Here is a 21780-nt window from a genome sequence, read left to right as displayed (position 1 = left end):
GTTCATCCTGGCACAGGTAACCGAGTGTCGTTCTCGTTTATCTTGCCTTTTATTGGGTGGTTATCAACTCGAGATGAACCACTTCCCACAGCAAAATTGCGCAGCTCTCCAATTCAGCCTTCCCACATAATTACTTCCTTTGTGTAAACGACAGACGAAGTTTGAAACGTTGATGGTACAAAGCGACGCATGTTTGAAGCACAGTAATCCCGTTGTTTCATGTTGTGCGTGCGTCTGTTTCTCTTACTCCCCCCACCATCTCTCCCCCTTCCCAAATCTTCCCACCCTTCTTTAGAAGAAAGAGTGGGTTTGGGATGAGAACAAAGTGCTGCTTATGCACGATCCCATTTACAGGTGAGTAACAACTCCATGACCCAAGTTTATTGAATGCATTTGATGCAGGATGGTCCAACAGGTGGATGTCCAGATTGCGCACTCATCTTTACGCCGTCTCGTCTGGGTTCGATTCCCGATGCGAGTGTAAACGGTCAGATTGGTGTTTCCTAGGCAGGGTGTTGCATCACAAAGCACGCCGTCTCTCAGATGGACGTTAAGCCGGGTGTCCCGTCTCTGCCGTCAAAAGTTGGTGGACGTTACGGACCCTAACTGACAGGGTAGTTAGTCTTTTGTGAAAAGTAGGCGAGTTATCACCGGCACCCTGAACAAATTACAAAGTTCCTGCCCTGGCTGATGTCAGGAAGTGAACGGCAAACCGCCCAGTGTAATCCTCGTTTTCCATCATCTAACCTGATTATGGGCGGAGCACCACAGAGGGGTCCATTAGAGGTCAAATTTATGGGTGAAATTAGGGCAACTGAACTGTTTGCTGACATTGCGGAATTCTGCTCATTGGTTTATTTCTGCTTTTCCGATCTCGATATTTGTCTTGAATGTAAATTTAAACGGTTATGAATTTTATATTTAGTCTCATTGATACATTGCAAAATGGCTGTTTATCCGTGTTTTAGAAATACCGACTTCTTTCCTGGAAGTCCTAGCAGTGTCCATTTGTTTTATACCTCTCCCACCCCTCTTCCCCTGCCCCCTCCCCCCAAGCCCTCTCCCTCCCACAGATCTCCCGGTGTCCTTGTTCTCTGCCGTTGTTGTGCTTGTGTGCTTCCCTCTCTCTCACTATCTCGTCTCCAACTCCCTTTATTATGTTTCCGTTTGTTTTTTTGTGATTAATGTTAGCTCTTACATGAGCCTCGATCTTGTATACAAAAAAAAGAATGCCAGTTATGCTGCTCTGGTTCCATTTGTCCCAAATAACCATTGCATTTTCTGGCTTGTTTTTTTAATGCAAAGATCAGTAACTTGATAGGAAAACATAAGAGCCACGTCATAGTTTATCTGGGTACGAATCTGTCACAATGCACCTTCCTCATGGTAATGGATTTACACTTGTTGTTGTATTCTACAGGACAATGTGTAACTAAGCAACAGCAAGAAAGCTGCATACCAACGATTAACATCAGTGGAACTGTGCTGTTTGTTGTTAGAAACCTGTGAATAACCCATCCCCCAACCCCTCCACTCCCCCCCCCCCCCCCCCACACACCCCTAACCCCTTCCCCCACCAGACGAGATGATTCTCCCCGAAATATAGAAGGGTAAATTCCCACCACCCAGTTATGAGTGGGTTAATCCCCTCCCCACCCACTCCCTTTCCGAATCCTGAATACCCCCACAGTTATAGACTGGTTAGCTTTTTTTATTTATATAATACCCACAATACTTTATTTATAACTTGAAATGCTACCTTTCACCAGGTGGCGCTGTAGGATACACAGTTAGGTAGAGAGAATTTGGGTGCTCCCCCAGAGCTGATTTGTTAACCCCAAAAACATTCCCATGCACACGCCTCCCCTCCCCCTTGGATTCCCCCCGAGTACGACCAGCAGTTTTAAACTCATTCTGTCGAGTGTTTCAGGAGTACATAGAAGTATTCACACCACTTAACTCTTTTCACATTTTATTGTGTTACAGCCTGAATTTAAAAAAGGTTAAATTGAGTTGTTTTTTTGGTCACCGATCGGCAAAAAATACCCCATTATGACAAAGTGAAAACGTGTTTTTAGAATGTTTACAATTTTTTTGAAAATGAAATAAAGAAATATCTAATTAACATACGTATTCAGCCTCCTGAGTTAATACTCCATCGAAGTACCGATTTTTCGCGATTTGGCAGCGATATTTATTTTATTTTATTTTTTTCCCAAGTCGAGGCTCGTGAAAGAGCAAACACATCAAACGCAAAAACATAACAGACACATAAAACATATAACAAAGGGAGCGGGAGATGAGAGGGGGGGAGAGAGAGGAAAGCACAGCAACAGTAGAGAACAGGGACATCAGGAGACCTGTGCAGGGGAGAGGACTGGGGCGCGGTACACAAAATAAACAAGATGGACACTACAAGGACTTTCAGGAAAGAAAACGGAATTTTAAAGAGGTGGATTTGGGGTGTATTAACGGGGGTAGAAAAGATCAAGGTTTTTGATGGGGGAAGATAAGAGATAGTGATGAACAGCTGTTTTGAAGACCTGGAGGGAGGAAAGGGATTGAAGAGAGTGAGGGAGTTTGTTCCAGAGGCGGGAGAAAAGAGGAATGAAGGAGTGAAGGTGAGCAGAGACTCTTGATTTTGGCAGTTTAACCATAAGAGGGTTGCAGGCAGATCTTGTGCGACCTGTAGGAATATTTGCGGGACAGAGCCCAGAGAGAGCTGGGGGAGCTAGGCCGGAGAGGAGTCGGTAGAAGACGGAAAGACCACCAACCTACCTGCGGTGAGAGAGAGTAAGGCCCTCAGAATCAGCTTCATCATGGGAGATTCCAATGATTCTGAAAGCCTTGGTTTCTACAGCGTGAAACCGAACTAGGTGTGAGGCAGGAGCACCAGCCCAGAGGGGAGAGCAGTATTCCATCAACCTGCGGATGAAAGCTTTGTATGTGGTGAAGATCTCAGTGGTGCCCAGAAAGGAGTTCACACGACGGAGGATGCCCAGATGGCGACTGGCTTTGGAGGCCAGTTTGGAAATGTGGTTATCGCAGAAAACATCATGGCAGATGGTGAGACCCAAGAGCTTGAGTGACAGAACTTCTTTGAGAGGATTGTTGAGAAAGAAGATGGGACGTTTTTCCAGATGGTCTTTTCTGAGAGACATAGTGAGAGTGTGAGATTTGTCAGGATTGAAAGACATGTTCCACTTGTTTGACCAGATTGTGATTATTTCCAGGTCTGTGGAGAGTGAAGAGGCTGCTGCCTGCCTATCTAAGGGTTGAGATATGGAGCGGCAGAGAGAGGAGTCATCAGCAAAGAGATAGAGAGAATTTTCCAGAGAGTCGGAGAGATCATTATTGAAGATTAGATTACTGCAGTTCTAAAAGGGCCCAGAACACTGCCTTGGGGAACACCAGCCTGAACAGGAAGGGAAGATGAGAGAATTCCATTGAGGGCCACACATTGACTACGACCGGAGAGGAAGTCCTCGAGTCACGAGTGGAGATTTCCATGGATACCATAAGAGAAGAGTTTGGTGAGCAGGGTGGGGTGCCAGACCGTATCGAAGGCACATGATATGTCAAGGGAGAGAGCTCTAATTTATCCACCTTGTTGGGAGAGGAAACAGGGAAAATGGCCTTAAAATGCATGCATGTTGTTGTTGTTGTTGTTGTTGTTGTTGTTGTTGTTGTTGTTGGGAGAGGAAACAGAGTTCAGGAGCAGCTGGGTTTGACTGGTTAAGGTGGGTACAAAGAGCGATGAGTTTGGGACACAAGATGTTGAGGCAAACACAGAGTTGAAACAGTCAGCTTTTTCATGTGCAGAATCAGCATGAGTAGAGTAGAGTAGAGTAGAGTAGAGTAGAGTAGAGTAGAGTGGATTAGAGTGGCCTGGTCTGAATGTAAATTTATGATCCGCGATCAAACCATTGGAGAAGAGGAATGATTTAATATTGGAAGCCATGATGGATTCCATGACCTTGCATTGTCAGCTGTTTAGCCGTTTGAGGTAAGGTAGGTGATGGAGGCGGAACAACTTTTGGATGGAAGGGGATCACAGCTTCATGTCTTCTTGGGTATGTTTGTATCAGCTTTGCACACCTGAATTTGGAGAGTTTCTACCATTCTTCCTTGCAGATTTGCTCAAGCTCTGTCAAGGTGGATGTGGAGCGTCAGTAAACAGCAATCTTCAAGTGTTTCCACAGATTTTCAATGGGATTCAAGTCTGGGGGTTGGCTGGGCCACTCGATGACTTTCACATTCTTGTTAAAGACATGTTAAAGACTCAGAGCATGATGCAAAAGATTATGTGGACTGATAAGACTAAAATGACACAAAAGCCATTCCAGTGTTGCTTTGGTTGTATGCTTTGGGTCATTGTCATGTTGGAACATAAATCTTTGCCGTATTCTAAAAGGTCTTTGCACGCTTAAGCAGGTTCTCCTCAATGATTTGCCTGTATTTGGCTCCATTCATTGTTTCCTCTATCCTTATAAGTCTCCCAGTCCCTGCTGCTGAAAAGCATATCCATAGCATGATGCTACCACCACCATGCTTCAGGGTCCTAGATGGGTGATGAGCAGCTGAGCTGTCAGTGTGGTCATTGGTTTTTTGGTCACCTCCCTGACCAACGTCCTTCTTTGTCAGGGTCAGGGAGGTCTTGGTCAGGGTCAGGGAGCTTGCTTAGTTTGGGAATAGTCTGGGTAGTTCCATATTCTTTCCATTTCCTAATGATGGAGCTCACTGTGCTCTTGGGAACTTTCAACACTCTAGAAATTGTTCTATACCCTTCTCCAGACTTTTCCTCCTCACAATTCTATGTCAGAGTCCTACAGGTAGTTCTTGGACTTCATGGTAGAGTTTCTGGTCTGACATGCACTGTAAATTGTTGGACCTTACCTTATCCTTAACTTTCTAAATCACACACACACACACACACACACACACACACACACACACACACACACACACACACACACACACACATGGATACTTTGAGACCTGGGAGGGTCCGTTCCACATTCTGAAACCCACATTTGGAGATAACAACCAAGGTCACACACATTATGATGATTATAAATCCAAAGGTATCTTTGGTACAAAATGGACACCCTGTACTCTCCTGTAAGTTTTTTAATGTATTGCCTATACAAGCATCTCCAATACTTTTAGAAGCATCTTCAGGTTAAAACAGGTGAATAGTTACAAAGTCATCATGTGTACACTCCTTTTCTGACGGTCACAGTTCGGCCACATGACTTGAAAATCCAATAACATGTAGCTGATGTTTGATTGTGTCATTATCTGAAATGGAATGACGTTTTATTGTTGAACTGGAGAGCACCACCTTTAGACCATCCCATATTTTACCAGCTGCCAATTCCTTTTTCTCATCCCCACCTCCTTTTTACACTCTTATTTTAGGATATTTTATGTATCGCATGACTCCCAGGACCTAAAGATCTTCAGCTTCATCTCGAGAGATGGGTCAAGTAATGCTTTCCACTGCAACGTGTTTAAAGCAAAACGAAAGGTGGGTTAAAATCGGCGGTTTACATATACATATACATATACATGCACATAGGGATAGGGATGTGGAGGGGGAGGGGGAGGAGGAGGGAGGGTAGCTCGAGGGACGATTCATGCCACAAAAGAAAACCCTTTGGTTTTCTTTGTCATCCCATCCCTCTCTCTCCCTATCCCCACCAACCCTCTGCAATCATGTGTCGCCCAAAGAGTATGGATGTTTTCCTATGTCCATGTGTAATGTACAATCGAAGAGATGTCACTCCAATTAGGTAAAGACCAATCTAATCCTCAGTTAAGGAAGTGTAAGCATATGGAGCAGCCATCTCAGTTTTAAGAGTCTTGCTCCATGATGTTAGACCTCACTTATAAAGCAATAGCCCTGACATTGTTATTTACTTATTAGGTTTCCTCAACATACAATGTAGAGGAATATCTCTTGTTTTTTTGGTTATTCTTCCACCAATATTTTCCATGTCCGAAAATTTAAAATCGATGTTCTCAGCAACCGTTGGTCCGATTGACACAAATTTTTCACCAAGTTATTTGCTAGACATGTATAATTTTTTTAGTGCTAATTATGACATCATAGGTCACATAGTACGGGTGCTATCTTGGAAAAACCAAAAAAACTTTGCACCTATATATCTCCAAAAACGCTGTGTAAAAAAGATTGAGACATGGCTCATCGTAAACAACTCTCCAAACAGAATAACATGTGAATTATGTCATACGTGCCTCCATTGTGACGTCATAATTATACAAGTAAAAAACACTTCATCCGATCAGGATGAAATTTCTTGAGCATCACCTCGGTATAAATTGATGCAGGAAGAAATAATAATGACGTCATAGGTCACGTGGATCGGCCGCCATATTGTTTTAAGGGAAAAGCCTTAAAAACCACTAAAAAACCCTTTTCTTTGAAACGGCTAAACAGATCGATGCCAAACTTTAGAAGCATGACCACGTACCCAAGACGAACAAAAAGCTTAAGGGTGCTGACCTCATAGGTCACATAGTTTGGGAGGTATAATTTTTTTGAAGCATAAACCTTTAAAACCTACCTACTCCCTCTTTTTTGATCATATCGAGTGTAAACTCCACACATATGTCCCCCATGTCTGAGTGCTAAAATTACCTTTTGGAATTTGCAATAGGTCACATGGTTTGGCAGTGATAAATAATTTAATGAGAATCTTAGAAACCTTGTATCTGGTTCAATATGGACAGGAAATTTTCTTTAAAACCTTGTATGTCACCACATTAGCAATGACGTCCTCGGTTTTGAGTCCAGGGTTGAGTCAGCAATTTTGTCACACTAGCCCCACGCAGGAATTTATTCCTGTTTATTAAATTATACATAGTTGTACTGCATTACCTTTATTTTGTGTCCTTGATAGAATGGTATTACATTTCCTTTTGAGCTGTGTAGCTTGGATGATTGTTTACCCAGGTATAAATTGTCACATTAGTGCTTCACATGCCCGGGCGCCGCATCATAAAATGCGGCGTCCCTCGAATTGCCATTAAGCTCCGTTTCGAGTTTACTAGCATTACTTGATGATGGATGTTAATGATCCTGCCGTGTCTTTTGTTGAAAGTTGTCAGGTTAACTCTGGTACTCTGAACAAAATTATAATCTCCTGCTCTAATCTCCAGTGGACCCTGCATCAGCGGTATAGTTTTATCCCCAGCAATGATGTTGGCTTAGCGGTTAGGGTGCCGGCTTGGGATCCCAGGATCCTGGGTTTGAATCCCGGTCGATCGCTGAATTAATGCCAGGGGGGTTGACTCAGCCTGTCGTCCTTCCGAGGTCGGCAAATTGAGTACCAGCTTGCTGGGATGAATGATCCCGGTGTGTACCCCGGTTTAGAATAGGTACACCGTATCCCTGCGCATCCTAAGAGCGTGACCAAGGGTTGGCGTCAGGAAGGGCATCCGGCCATAAAAACATTGCCTCAAACAGGGAACCATGATTGTCATGGGGCCCGCAAGGCTAACCCCTGCTCTCGCGGGGAAAATGGCCTTAAAACGATCATTCATTCATTCATTCATTCAATGATCAAACCTGCAAGCCAAACCTGTAATTGACTGCTGGCCCTAGATGCATGCAATTTGATGGATGCGATCAACAGGATATCATTGATTGAGGTGTGTTAATCACCATTGGAAGCAAGGATAAGCTGACGTTTTGGTCATTAGCACTCTTGTTCCGAAGAAAGGTTAGCGCCCGGAATGTCAGCTCCTCCTTGCATCCCATGGTTGTTCGCATGTCCCAATCGATGTGTTTCATCCATTGTTCTACCTGTCCATTGACACAGCTCGACAATCGTCTTCACCAGTAAGACGAATTCTTCATTCTACATGCATGCAATACGAATGAGCAAACTTTTATCAAAACCTATCCTTCTATTATAGCAATTATTATTATTTTGTATGCAGACTGTGGCTTCTGGCTGCATCATTGCTGGGAGCGCAGCTGTGCCGCTGATACAGTGCCCCCTGTTACCAGAAAGCTAGCGTTCATTTTGTCGACCTCGGATGGATGACAGGCTGAGTCAACCTACCTGGTGTTATCTAAGGTTCACGACAGGGGCTTAAACTCAAGACCCTAAGATTTTAAGCCAGCCAGCTACCTTAACCGTTCGGGCAACACCAGGCTTTATTACAGCAATGAAAGTTAGAACATAAACCAATAACTGTGACGCTTTTCTATCATAATATCACAGATGACTGAAAAGTCGCTTAAGCAGTGTGGAAGAAATTCGTCACTTCAATCCGTCGACTTGGATTTACAAATCGGCCAAAGAGTTTGGTTTGTGTCCTGCAGAGCCAAGCCATGCGAATTGTGCGCACCATCGGGCAGGCCTTCGACGTTTGTCACAAGCTGAGCCTGCAGCAAGCCCGACAAGAAGCATCGGCGAGAGGAAGCAGCAGCCAGCGCGATGAGCAACCGCAGCGAGACGCAAGTAAGTGGAGTTGCAACCCATGGATGTATAAACCTTGCGTGCTCAGGTAAAGTATACGTATTTTGGAATGCTCTGTATAAATGATCAAAATAGCTCCTGCATGAGAGCCTCCCTTTTAATGACTTGTTTCATAATTATATCTTTAACGAATGCTCAGGAAGTACATTTGATAATCGTTGTTAACTAATGCAAAGTGCAGCAAGTAGCAGTGTGATGCAGCTCTCCGTGCTGCCCATTTATCTTGCCAAATATATTTATTTATACAGTGAATGATTGCTATCATTCTCAAAAATTATTATTATTATTATTATAATAAAAATTATTATTATTATTAAAGACTTGACACCAACTCGTCGTCACTGCAACACTTCCTTAATCCTGCTCATCTTGATGAATGCATCAAATCATCGATCTTCATGTCCCTAACGTTGAGCTTTTGCCCACAAGCACCGGTGGCTGTCAGGGATGACCCAGTGGGTGGTGAGGGTGCAAATGATTCTGGGAATACAGCAGTTCCAACCCAGGCGTCCAGCCAGATGCCGGTGACCGACTCCAACAACAAATTGCAACACGGCGAAGTGGCAAAAACGGTACATCTGAACCATTTTATTGAAATAATATGATCCTGTTGGAATGTACTGTGCATACCACATGGAAATTGTGTTTTTTGGGGGGGAGGAGGAAAGTTTGTATATGTTGTCAAAGCTCATATAAGCGTTAACACATGGGACATTTCATAAAGGAAGGGGAAGACAAGAGGTTGTGACAGGGAGAAGCACAACAACAGTAGGGAATGGGGACTTCAGGAGATCTGTGGAAGAGAGAGGGCTGGGGTGGGGTATACGTGATAAACTCGATGGACACTACAAGGACTTTGAAGAAAGAAAACAGAGAATTTGAAGAGGTGGGTTTGGGGTGGATGGAGGTGGAAAAGATCAAGGTTTTGGATGGGGGAAGATAAGAGATGGTGGTGAACAGCTGTTTTAAAGACCTGGAGGGAGGAGTGGGATTGAAGAGAGTGAGGGAGTTTGTTGTTGTCCGTCGCACAGCGGAGCGAAAGGGGGACTATGGTTTTCCCCTCCGTCCATGTGTCCGTCCGTCCGTGCGTGCGTGTTTGCGTGCGGGCGTGCGTGCGTAAGCGAAGGACCGCATTCGAATTTGGTGTGTGGGTGCAACCCACGTCAAAATCCAAGATGGCCGCCGCCATGTATGTCTGATGCCATGTATGTCTGAACCTTGTGAGCTGAATATCTTGAAAAACAAGCATTCTGAGTATTGCGCTGCAATACATGTCCCCTACCAAAGTTCAAAGTGCCATAACTTTGTCAAAAATGATCGAATATGCAAATTTATGCACGGTTGATGCTGGTTTTCAAACTTGATCTGAGGTATGCTGAGACACGTGTGTCACGCCTCGCCTCGTTGATAAGCCCGCAAGGTCGCTCCGTGGAGCGGCCTGCACGTATTGCACTGTGTGAATTATATAAATTATTACCAACTCACGGTCTGAGGTACTAGCGATTCAAGAGATATTCATTTTTTAAAATTTTTTTTTCGTTTAATTAACGATATCTGCCAAACCACGTGCTCTGTCGCAAATTCCAAAAGGACATTTTAGTAGACTGAAATGCTGAACAGATGTGTGAAGTTTCCCCTCGATTGGATCAAAAATGAGGGAGGGGCTCAGTTTTAAAGGTTCATGCTTAAAAACGTCATAACTCTGAAACCATCAGTAATTTATTATATTTTCGGTTCACGATCAATGACCGATGTGTATATATATATGTTGCTCGGCTTGGCTCCGCCCCTCCGGAAAGCGCACGCTGTGTCGCGCTGTTGACGTTCGCGAGACGAGGCTGAGGACGCACAGTGCGGCTTGAGGAGAATTCCAGAATAAACAAGATATCCATTTTTTAAAATATTTTCGTTTAATTAACGATATCTGCCAAACCACGTGCCCTATCGCAAATTCCAAAAGGACATTTTAGTGCTGAACAGATCTGTGAAGTTTCCCCTCGATTGGATCAAAAATGAGGGAGGGGCTCGGTTTTAAAGGTTCATGCTTTAAAACGTCATAACTCCGAAACCATGTGACGCATGACGTCATGCTCGCTGACTTTTTTGTTCGTCATGGGTATGCGATTCTGCCTGCAAAGTTTGGCCTTGATCTCTTTAGCCGTTGCAGAGAAAAAGGGGTTTTCGTGTTTTCACGAAAAACAATATGGCGCCCGAACCACGTGACCTGTAACGTCATAATTACCATTAAAATATTATACAGACCGTGTCCCTCCTATGGTGAAAATTTGATCTCAATCAGTCCAATTATTGCAGAGAAAATCTTTTTTAAAGGAAATTAAAACTTAAAATGGCACTGAGTTAAGGATCATCAGAATTATCAGAATTCCCAAAGTTCAAAGTGCCATAACTTTGTCAAAAATGATCGAAACGTCGTGAAGTTCGAACTTGATCTGTAACTTATCATGAGGAAACGATTTGCCAAGTTTGAAATCATTAGCATTAAGCGTTTAGAAAAAAAGTCCGGAAAACTGTTCTTTGCGTGACGGACTGACGGACTGACGGAGGGAGGGACGGCGTGCAAACCTATAGTCCCCTCCGGTGTACACCGGTAGGGGACTAATAAGTAATGTACTAACTTCTAATCTGGTGTGTGGGTGTATCTAGGCATAAGGAAGAACGCTATTGAAAATTGGGTCGCAACGTCAAAATCCAAGATGGCCGCCTCCATGTATGTCTGAACCTTGTGAGCGAAATATCATATCATAGCATGTTTTGTGCGTCTTCCACTTTGTCAACTCACATCACTTCACCGACGGGGGACCTAGGCGTAACGCTTGTTCCAGAGGCGGGAGTAAAGAGGAATGAAGGAGTGAAGGTGAGCATAGAGTCTTGATTTTGGCGGTTTAACCATAGAGGGTTGCAGGCAGATCTTGTGCGACCTGTAGGAATATTTGGGGGACAGAGCCCAGAGAGAGCTGGAGGAGCAAGGCCGGAGAGGAGTCGGTAGAAGACAGAAAGACCACCAACCTGCCTCCATAGTCCATGTTATCAGACAGCGAGATGTAAATGGAGTCATCCCTGTTTGGAGGACGGTACAAAACACATAGTTACAAAAGGTGGGAGCGGAGGGAAACCCGAAGCCAGAGGTACTCCAGAGGGTGGGGTGGAGAGAGGGCAGTGCAGGGAAAGTGAGGAAGAGAGTTTTTGAGAAAGAGATGAACCCCACCTCCAGGAGGGAGTAACCAGGGAGAGATACTAATGAGTCCGAGACGTCTTGAAGGAGGAAAGTTTCTTTTAAGCAGATTATGCCTAGTTTGTCAGATGCAACTTGTATGGAGAGTTCTGTCACGTTCGAGCGAAGACCCCAGATGGTTGAGGTCCACACCATTGAGGAAGAGAGAGGGGGAGCATTGGATACAAAAGAGGGGAAGGAGAAGGTAAGACAAGGAAGGGGAGATGATGAGAGAAGGCATGACCATGGGTAGAGGGGAAGGATGAGACTGGGTAGTGGTATGGTGACAATGGGAACAGGAGGGGGGACGAACAAGATTTCAGGGGTTGGGAAGAGGGGAAGGTGTGAGGAGAGGACATAAAGGGCATGAAGGAAATGTTGAGGAGTGCACTGATTAAGAAAGAGTGCGATATCTCTTGGATTGGAGTGGAGCCCACAGATGTTTTGAACACCACACAGTTTGAGACACCAGGGGAGGAGCCATTAGTAGAGCAGAGGACAGTGGTGAGGTGATAAGAGTGGAGGCAGGATAAGGGGAAATATTATCGTAGGTTGGGTTGTGAGGATGATGAGAGGAATGACTGTGAGGGGCAAGATGGAGGGGGTATAACTTTGGAGGAGGTGGGGTGATTTGGCAAGAGAAAGGAGCTTTGGAAAGGAAGAAGCTTGGAGGGGGAGGGAAGTTTTAAAGGGGAGGGGTAGGCGGAAGGTAGTGATGGAATGGCGGTAGGAGGGAGTAGAGGGAGGGGACATGGAGTGGGATGCTGGTAAGAGATGGGGTTGGTAGGATATGGGCAAGTATGGAGGATGGAGGAACAGACAGGGAAGGGTTTGACACTGAAAATGAACAAAAGGAACGATTAATGAAACACAAATATCCATTGCAAACTGGGGTTCTTGAGATGATCAAGTCAGAGATGTATTTAAATCGTTAGAGGAGGGGTAATATAAGGGCGAGGTAAGGGACTGGAGAAAGGAAGAGCTGCAAGAGTTTGAATTTTTCACAACAGAATGTTTGAAATAGCGATTTGAAAGCAGCCTTTTGAAGAGGAAGAAGAGTGAATTATAATACAATAGAGAATTAAACACGGGACAAAGAGGAAGTTGAAACATTTTAAAGTGCCGTGAAGACCATCTGGGTATTCACCGAAACAATGATAGGGAGGATGAGGTTGTGGGCAGAGGTTCAAAAATAATGTGGGAAAAACCCCAACAATACAAGCAGATTAACAAGTCGGGTGAAGCGTAGCTCGAGGGATCGTGTAGGTGTGTATGCAAGTGTTGCACTTGTTTAATGATTCATTGTCTTGTAGAATACAACAGGAAGCTGCATACCATCCACAAAGAGAGCATCAGTGGAGCTGTGCTGTTTGCCGTTAAATAAATTGGATAGTGTACCTTTAGTACAAAATGGACACCCTGTACCCTCTTTCAAAGTTTAATTTATTACCTAATATAATGATCTCCATTATGTTTATGAGTGTCTTCAACTAAAAAACAGATGAATAGGTACAAAGCTGAGTCACTGGTGCTCCGAAAGCTGATAGATTGTACCACATGATGATTTAATGCTCTGCCTGCCGCGTGGCAGATCGATGGAGTTCCTCAGCAGTCTCCAGGCTCCCCAGCTGCGCCCACTGGTCCTACCGCCCAAGTAGGCCCTTCTTCCTTTCACCACCACCTCGAGCTACTACAACAGCAGCTGCAGCTACAGAAGCAACAATCTCAGTCTGCTGCAGCACAGGTAAAGGCACTTCCTGCAATAATACCTTCTATTTGCTGCTTGAGTTTTGAACTCTCCATCTGCTCCATCTCTTGCAAAATGGACAACCAAATTCCTACCTGCCTCGGGAGGCCCGCGCGAGCGCTGTCCTCCCCACCTTGTGCTACCCATGTAATCCCCGTCTTCCAAACCTCAGACAGCGCGTGCAAGCACTGTTCTCCCCGCTTCAGCAGATTTCTATCTTCTCTGTCTCAGGCGGTCCACATGGTCGCCGTCTTCTGTCTCAGGCAGCCCACACGAGTGCTTTGCAGGCCAACTGAAATGGGATGGACGAGTGCCATCCATCCCATCTAGGGTAGTTTGTTTGATTGCTGTCCATCCCATCTTGGGCGGCCATGCAAGCATTATCCTCCTTGCTTCAGGTGGCCTATGTGAGTGCTGCCCATCTTGTGTTGGGTGATCCGCGTGAGTGTTGTTATCCCCAACTGGGGCAACACACGAGTGCCATCCTCCTTGCATTGAGCAGCCCGTGTGAGGGCCATCCACCCCTTTTTTGTTGCATGTGGGAGCCTCATCCTCCTCACCTTAGGAGGCCTGTGCGGGTGCCATCTTCTCTGTTTTGGGCAGCCCACACGAGCGCCATCTATCCCTTTTTGTGTGGCCTGTGCGAGCCTCGTCCTCCCCACCTTAGGAGGTCCGTGTGGGCGTTGTCCCCTCTGTCTTGTGCGGCCCGCACGAGCGCTGTCCTCCCCGCCTCGGGCGGCCGATGCGAGCGCAGTCCTCGCCGTCTCAGGCAGTCCGCGTGAGCGCTGTCCATCCCCTCTCGGGCAGCCCACGCAAGCACCCTCCTCCCCACCTCAGGCGGACTGCCCGAGCACCAACCTCCCCACCACGGGTGGCCCACGTGAGCACCGGTTGCCTGCTCTCCCTGGCTCTTGCACACTTCGTTGCTCATTTTAGCTCCTTGTTCTTTGGAACCTTCAAGTTCAACTATCCTGTGCAGGTGCGGTTGCTGCGGACCCAACTGGCTACAGAGGCTGCTGCACGAAGTGAAGCTGAATCTCGGGAGCAGCAGCTGTTGCAGCAAAATCGTGTATTGCTGGTGCAGCTGTCGGTTCTCGTTCGGCGTCTTCGTCGTGTTGAAGTGCAGCTCACTGGTTCCGGTGAGTGTTGGCAAATTGTGGTTTCTCGAGTACAAGGATTCCCTGAAACTGATCATGCTCATGACTATTAATTGCTTGTTTTTTTACATTGTTTATAATGTTTATCAAGTGGAAATTTCCTTTGCAATAAAAAGAGCATCTCCTGAAGCTCTTCGATTGTACATTAGGGTTTTTTTTCGAACTTCTTTGAAGGATTTTGTTTCATACTGTAGAGGTTCTCGAAGACCCTCCCAGCTGATCACGAGATGTCTTTTTGATCATGAGATGATCATGAGATTTATATTAAGCGTAGGTGAGATATCGCCTACCTTGTTTCAAATTTGTTTCCCACTTAATTAAATTCTCAAGATTGCTAAGCATCATATCATGTGTTGTTGCTGTTTAAAGGCAATGGCAAACTTCCAATGATGGTCTCTTCCCACCAATTGTTGAAATCCTCACGGATTAAGACAGTGACACCAGTTATTATAATGTTCAATGTATTGCTCGTGAGTGAAGCACTCCAATTTCGATGTGATTGTAGAAATACTTAAATAAATAATTATTTGATGAATCTGAACGATACTGCATTACGGTTTCTAGGAATTGTGTACAGGATTGTGTAATTGTGTACAAGGGGTAGTGATATTTGTAAGACATATATATATACACATTTACATTTTCTTTTTTTTTTACAAAACATTTACATTTTCCACATGCGAAATTTGCATTTATGTTTATTTAAATTATACAATGGACTACAAAATGTAAATGTTTTATGATATTTGTTATATTATATCACCTTTATCTATCAATATTGTTGAAATGAAGATCAAATAGCTGTATGTTGAAATATGTTGAAAAAGTCAAAACTTTACATGGGGTGTACTTACTTTTTCACGTGACTGTATATTCGAGTATCAGTGGTTCAACCGAGTTCAGCGGTTGTTTGAAGGCACAGCTTGTCGACTGCGTTTGGTACCAGACTGTGGAAGGAGCTACCTTTCTACAATAGCCATCTACATATTATGTCCCTTTTAACAGTGATGTGCAAATAACAGCTTTTGTGGGGTGAGGTTTGGGAACGCTTTCATCTCGTCAAGCAGATGTCTTGTGGCACCACGACTGCTTCATTTCAATTGTTTCTTGCTGACCTTCTCGTGGAGGAATGTCCGGTTCGGTGCATTGTGACCAGAGGTCTGCATAATTAATGTCCTCCACCAGTAAATCATATTCTGACTGAACAAGGGAGTTAGACATTTGCCTCCATGGAGCGACAGGGTGTGGGAAGCCATTTTCTCCATGATCACGTTTTCTATTTTCTTTTGTGATGATGTTGTTCGGAGATAATGAATTTATGCTTTGAACCTTGAATTGGAGAAATTAATCTTCTACAAAACTTCATGATGCTTTCTCTTCCCTTACTATTTTTCCCTCTTCCTCACCCTCACATTACCCTTGATCTTCAATCCATAGATGAAGGGTTTCCACAATCCGACCTTTGCCTGCCCTCCCTCACCGATCCCACATCTCCCTCCCCCGCCACCCTCGATCCAGGTACGTCCTGGGATCCAGGCCCTGTATCTGGCCCAAATTGGGCTTCAGGATCGCGGGGCTCAGCCCAAGGCATACCCAGCTCTCTGCTTGGATCGGTGTCGGGTTCGTGCTACGTTCAGCGGAAGCGAGAGTCAGGAATTGGTTCTGAGAGTGATACTAGCGAGTGTCACAGCGATGAGGCTGCTGGAGGAAGTTTCCGGCATTTAGAGGAAGCACAAAGGCTGCTCAGCCTCTCGTATGACTCACTGTCTGACTCCATCCTTGTCTGAGCTGTGCCTTGCCAAATGCTTTTTCTTTGCCAGCCTCCACGCTCACCTTCGCCCCCTTCCCTCAGGATTTTCAGTCATTTTTCAACTCCTTTTTTGCTTTGCAAAGCTCCCTTCAATTATTCCTCAGCTCTTGCTCGGTGTTTTCCAGGTCACTTCAAGCTTTGTCTTTAATTTTCCATTTTCTCTACAATTCTAGATCTTGGTTACATTTATTTTTACTTTTTTATCACCGCTTTTCCTTTCCTCGTTCACAGTTGTCACTGTGAACTTCTACAATAGTTGGACAAGCATTTGACCAGATATTTCCATGATAGTTTGTATGTCGATGAAAGATCGAGTTTAAACAGTATTATCAGGGTTCTCCTCAGTCTCTGTCAAATAGAGGATCCCCCCCTCCCACCCCTTATAAAAAGCCACAAAAGTTATTTAAAAATAAAAAAAACAAGGTAAGAAAAAGTAAAAAACAAAAAAAACTCTTTTTGTGGAAAATACCTTTCAGTTTCAGCTCGATGAACTCGATTAACGAACTCTTAATGCTCTGAGTATCATCCTGTGCAACAATGCGACAATACTGGAGAATAATATGTGACATTAACGTGAACGCATTCCTCAAGAATCACCTGCGTAAGCCGCAAAGGTTAAGAGTGGTGCCTACGCAAAAACATTGAAGTGTGAAAGACACGTGAGGTTTTATTCTCCGTGTGCAACGTCAACAATAAACCTGTCTACCAACTCGTATTTGATGTAAATCCGGTCGAGCAACATTCATTTCTCACTGAGCGTATCCTCAACTAACCGGTGGCCTGTTTCTCCCAAAGGCCATCGTTTCACCAGTGTCAAATATTTTTGACTCGGATCTAACAATCCTGTCCACAAAGCAATCGATATGATGATAATAATGAAAAACATACATGATTCGTGTTACCTAGAGCATGTGCCGAAGCTGACTGTTAAATTCCATTTGCACTTCATTCTCCATCTTGAACAACAGCAGCAGCACAAGAATGTTCCATTTGCACTTCTAAATACCACATTATAAATACCATGGTTGGACTTGTTTGGAAACTCCTCATTTTTAACCAGAAGGACCGGTAGGAAAAGTGACAACTGTACTCGGTTGGATGAAACGAGATTCCTCTCAACTCGCACCTGCAAGGTTGGACATCTACAGAACAGAAAAAAACTCGATGTTCCTTGTGTTATTCGCTGAAGTAAGCGGTATAGTAAATATTAAAACGAAGCTTGGGCTTTCATTTGGGGCAGCATTCTGTCCACACTGGGTGGTGGGGTCCATGTTTGATCAACGTCTGGAGAACCCTGATTATACGGAAAAAGTGTTTGAGGACTTTGATTCTAGATATCGACTGTTTAAATGTGTTATTTTCTTCACTGTGACTCGGGTCACCACTCCATGGGCTTCTTTTTAACCCATATTTTATCGATAGTCTCATGCTTCTCTCTGACGTCACTTTTCAGCCTCCGGTTTGTCAGCTCTTCTTCATTATTGCATCGTCTCTCACCGCCGTCTCACGACACGTGGATCGCGATTCTTGAATCTACCCACCATGTACCTTGTTTCTCCCACCGGTCTATTGGCTCATCCCTCGAGTCCACCATCTTCCTTCTCTTTCTTCATTGAACTCCCTCTGACACTCCCCAACTGCATCCAGCCATCGTCTTCGCTTGGCTGCCATTACAAATATCGTATGATGTGTAAATTGTGTGCATTTGATGACCATGGCTTGATGATGTAGCCGATAAAGTAATTAATTGTACAATAAAATAAGTGTTTGCTCTCTTTTTTTCCTCCGTTTGTATTTTCTAACCCATTATTCATTCCCCGTTTAACCCACTTGCAGTTTCGAACCCTCCTGACACCTCCTCCTTGATACCACCTGACACCTCCTCCTTGATACCTGCTGACACCTCCTTGCATTTTGTAACCCCTTTATTCGTACCATAGCATCATTTCCCTTAATGCTGATGATTTTGTCTTTCACAAACAAAACCTTGATAAAGAAAGAAATGAAAAGTTTCCAACTGTAATAATAATTAGTCAGACAAACTAATTGACTCTTCCTCAAGCAATCGTGTTAGCAGGACACGAGCTTTGCAATAGGGACACACATACACAAAGCTGTAAGTTTTGTCCACAACTTGATACTCATGAAGCTTGTTTCCTTTTCCCTACTTTATATTCTTCCCTAAAACCCCCAAACTTTCACTTGCTCTCTTCCTTTCTCCCAAACTGCTTCCACTCCATTTGATGAGCTTCCCCTGAGCTACCAGGTGTGTGACGTCCATTCGTGTTTATGGATGTTTGTTTGCTTTTTAACTTTGCTGGTTTTACTTTATCTAAACATCGTGGTGTCAAATTAAGAGCGTTTCGTTTGATATTGAATTGTATCGTCTTCCTTTGGAAGTTCTTACCACTGTACAAATGTATTTTCCTCTTTGCCATAGAAAACCTGGATGTTATTATTGAGTTCACTAAATGTTTGCAATTATTACAGATTTACTTTCTTTGTCGTTAAAAATAAGAGTTTGTGTCTCTCTTTAAACTTGCACTTATTCACCAAAGTTGATGTGTTCTTCAGGCAAAGTTAACCTGTGATCCCAGCTCTGTCGGAAAAGGTTCTTCTGTGACACGAGTGGCCAGATTAGGACTTGATAAAGTGCTGCGAGGAGCATGACATCAATGCCTTGTTACTTACAGAACTCGTTTTCTATACAAGATCAAGAGTCGTGTAAGAGCAAGATGACAAAGGGTACTTAAGGCCACCAACTGACATTAGCGCAACAATTGGACACAATAAGAAAGGGAATAAATAAACAGAAAAAGAAGAGAGAGAAGAGTGAAATCCAACACGAGGTTTGGGTTATGTAGGGTGAATGGAGGTAGGAAAGATCACGGGTCGTGGTGGAGAATGACATGAGATGCCGGTGCGCTCACTCCGTGCTGAAGCCCTGGAAAGAAGAGGTGGGCAGCACACACAGCCTCAGGTGTGCGAAGTTTGGATTTTGAGATTTAACCGAGAGGAGGTTACTTGAACAATGCATACATCCTGGAGGAACAGGTGATAGGGCTGAGAGGGCAAAGGGAGCTAGACCGCAGGAAAGGTGGTAAAAAGGGAGCTGTGGACAAAGGTCTTTCACATGAAAAAAAAAAACCATCACGGCACTTAAACTTTTCTTTAACCTTTATTCTGCCCTCCTCTTACCTCTTTGCTTTTTCACGATCTACGCATGATCCAAAATGGTGACGGTTTCACATTCTCGTCCCACTTGCTTTGCCATGTAAACGCTTTTGTCAAAAAGTATGATCTAAATGGATTAACAGCAATGTGAGCAATAACAATCACAAAGTTTCATGTCTCTTCCCTTTTCCGCAACCCCCAGCTGACCTTTCAGTTTTTCGTAACGCATTCGCAGCGGCCGAAACGCAGGGCTACTCAGCTACTGCCCTTGGAGGTGGGGTTCACGACATTCCTGCGACCCCCAACTTTGGACTCGTGGGAATCGCGATTACTGACCCGGACGCTTTCACCACCGTCGGCCGAGTCACCGCAACCACGTCCAGTCAACCCAGGCAGACACACAATAACTGGGTGAGCGACTACTTTGAGGCGGTTTTACCTGGTTAGTTGTTATGCCTCCGTTGACTAAGTCGCCGGAGACGTTGCGTTTTCAGGTTGTCCGTCCTTGATAGGTTTTCGTTACCGCGATAACTGGAGAATGGCTGAAGGGATCTTCGTCAAACTTGGTGCATGAATGTACAATGGGGTAAAGATTAACTGATTCGATTTTGGGGTCACAAGGTCAGAGGTCATCTTAGGTAAAAATCCTGTTACCACGATAACTTGTGAGCCAGTGATGGGATTCTGACCAAATTTGGTACAATTGTGTAGAATGATGTAAACATGAGCTGATTACATTTTGAGGTCAAAGGTCAAAGTCTGTAATATGTCTATAACTTGAGAACGGCTGAAGTGATCTAATTCAAACTTGGTACAGCTATGTATAATGATGTAAAGATTTAGATTCGATTTTGGGGTCAAAGGTCAGAGGTCATGTCAGGTTAAAATGTGATAACTTGAGAACAGCTGAATTAATTTAAATCAAACTTGGAACAAGTATTATAATGATGTAATAATGTGGGCGAAGGCAAATCGGTCAACGTCGTGACATCGAAGAGTGTTGGTCCGGTTTTCCATTCATTTTTAAATGTTTGTTCACTCCATATCCCCTGGCATCTGCCTTTGTTGTTCATTGGGAATGAATGAAATGATGTGATATGGAAGGAAAAACACATGAAGAATGTGCAGATTTTCCAAAGAAAATAAAAAGGCTTTTCTTTCCTTTAAACCGTTGTCTCATCGGATGGAATTAACAAGATGTTGAATGGGGTTTTAATGGGATTAACAGGATGTTGAATGGGGTTTGGTTTGATGGAATTAACAGGATGTTGAATGGGGTTTGATGGAATTAACAGGATGTTGAATGGGGTTTGGTTTGATGGAATTAACAGGATGTTGAATGGGGTTCGGTTTGATGGAATTAACAGGATGTTGAATGGGGTTCGGTTTGATGGAATTAACAGGATGTTGAATGGGGTTTGGTTTGATGAAATTAACAGGATGTTGAATGGGGTTTGGTTTGATGGAATTAACAGGATGTTGAATGGAGTTTGGTTTGATGGAATTAACAGGATGTTGAATGGGGTTTGGTTTGATGAAATTAACAGGATGTTGAATGGGGTTCGGTTTGATGGAATTAACAGGATGTTGAATGGGGTTTGGTTTATTGGAATTAACAGGATGTTGAATGGGGTTTGGTTTGATGGAATTAACAGGATGTTGAATGGGGTTTGGTTTGATGGAATTAACAGGATGTTGAATGGGGTTTGGTTTGATGAAATTAACAGGATGTTGAATGGGGTTCGGTTTGATGGAATTAACAGGATGTTGAATGGGGTTTGGTTTGATGGAATTAACAGGATGTTGAATGGTGTTCGGTTTGATGGAATTAACAGGATGTTGAATGGGGTTTGGTTTGATGAAATTAACAGGATGTTGAATGGGGTTTGATGGAATTAACAGGATGTTGAATGGGGTTTGGTTTGTTGGAATTAACAGGATGTTGAATGGGGTTTGGTTTGATGGAATTAACAGGATGTTGAATGGGGTTTGGTTTGATGGAATTAACAGGATGTTGAATGGGGTTTGATGGAATTAAGAGGATGTTGAATGGGGTTTGGTTTGATGGAATTAACAGGATGTTGAATGGGGTTTGGTTTGATGGAATTAACAGGATGTTGAATGGGGTTTGGTTTGATGGAATTAAC

At 44.0% G+C, this 21780-nt stretch overlaps 1 protein-coding gene across 9 annotated transcripts in view; it reads left to right on the top strand.

The window, feature by feature from the left end:
• NOS1AP (nitric oxide synthase 1 adaptor protein) overlaps window positions 1–21780 on the top strand; it is a 72490-nt gene that overhangs the window by 32401 nt on the left and 18309 nt on the right. For 4 of the 9 annotated variants that reach the window (XM_068134889.2, XM_068134886.2, XM_068134887.2 and 1 more), the window contains 9 exons: window positions 296–354; window positions 5422–5530; window positions 8357–8495; window positions 8943–9085; window positions 13337–13489; window positions 14160–14372; window positions 14472–14631; window positions 16087–16167; window positions 19836–20044. In XM_068134889.2, the coding sequence (XP_067990990.2) occupies window positions 296–354; window positions 5422–5530; window positions 8357–8495; window positions 8943–9085; window positions 13337–13489; window positions 14160–14372; window positions 14472–14631; window positions 16087–16167; window positions 19836–20044 (1266 nt within the window). The remainder of the gene's footprint in view (window positions 1–295; window positions 355–5421; window positions 5531–8356; window positions 8496–8942; window positions 9086–13336; window positions 13490–14159; window positions 14373–14471; window positions 14632–16086; window positions 16168–19835; window positions 20045–21780) is intronic. The other 5 variants (XM_078767848.1, XM_068134890.2, XM_078767846.1 and 2 more) reach the window with 3 other exon arrangements.

This window comes from Myxine glutinosa, chromosome 13 (genome assembly GCF_964187855.1).
Source record: "Myxine glutinosa chromosome 13, kmMyxGlut1.1, whole genome shotgun sequence".
Lineage (NCBI taxonomy): Eukaryota > Metazoa > Chordata > Myxini > Myxiniformes > Myxinidae > Myxine > Myxine glutinosa.
This window is presented reverse-complemented; position numbering and strand designations above follow the sequence as displayed.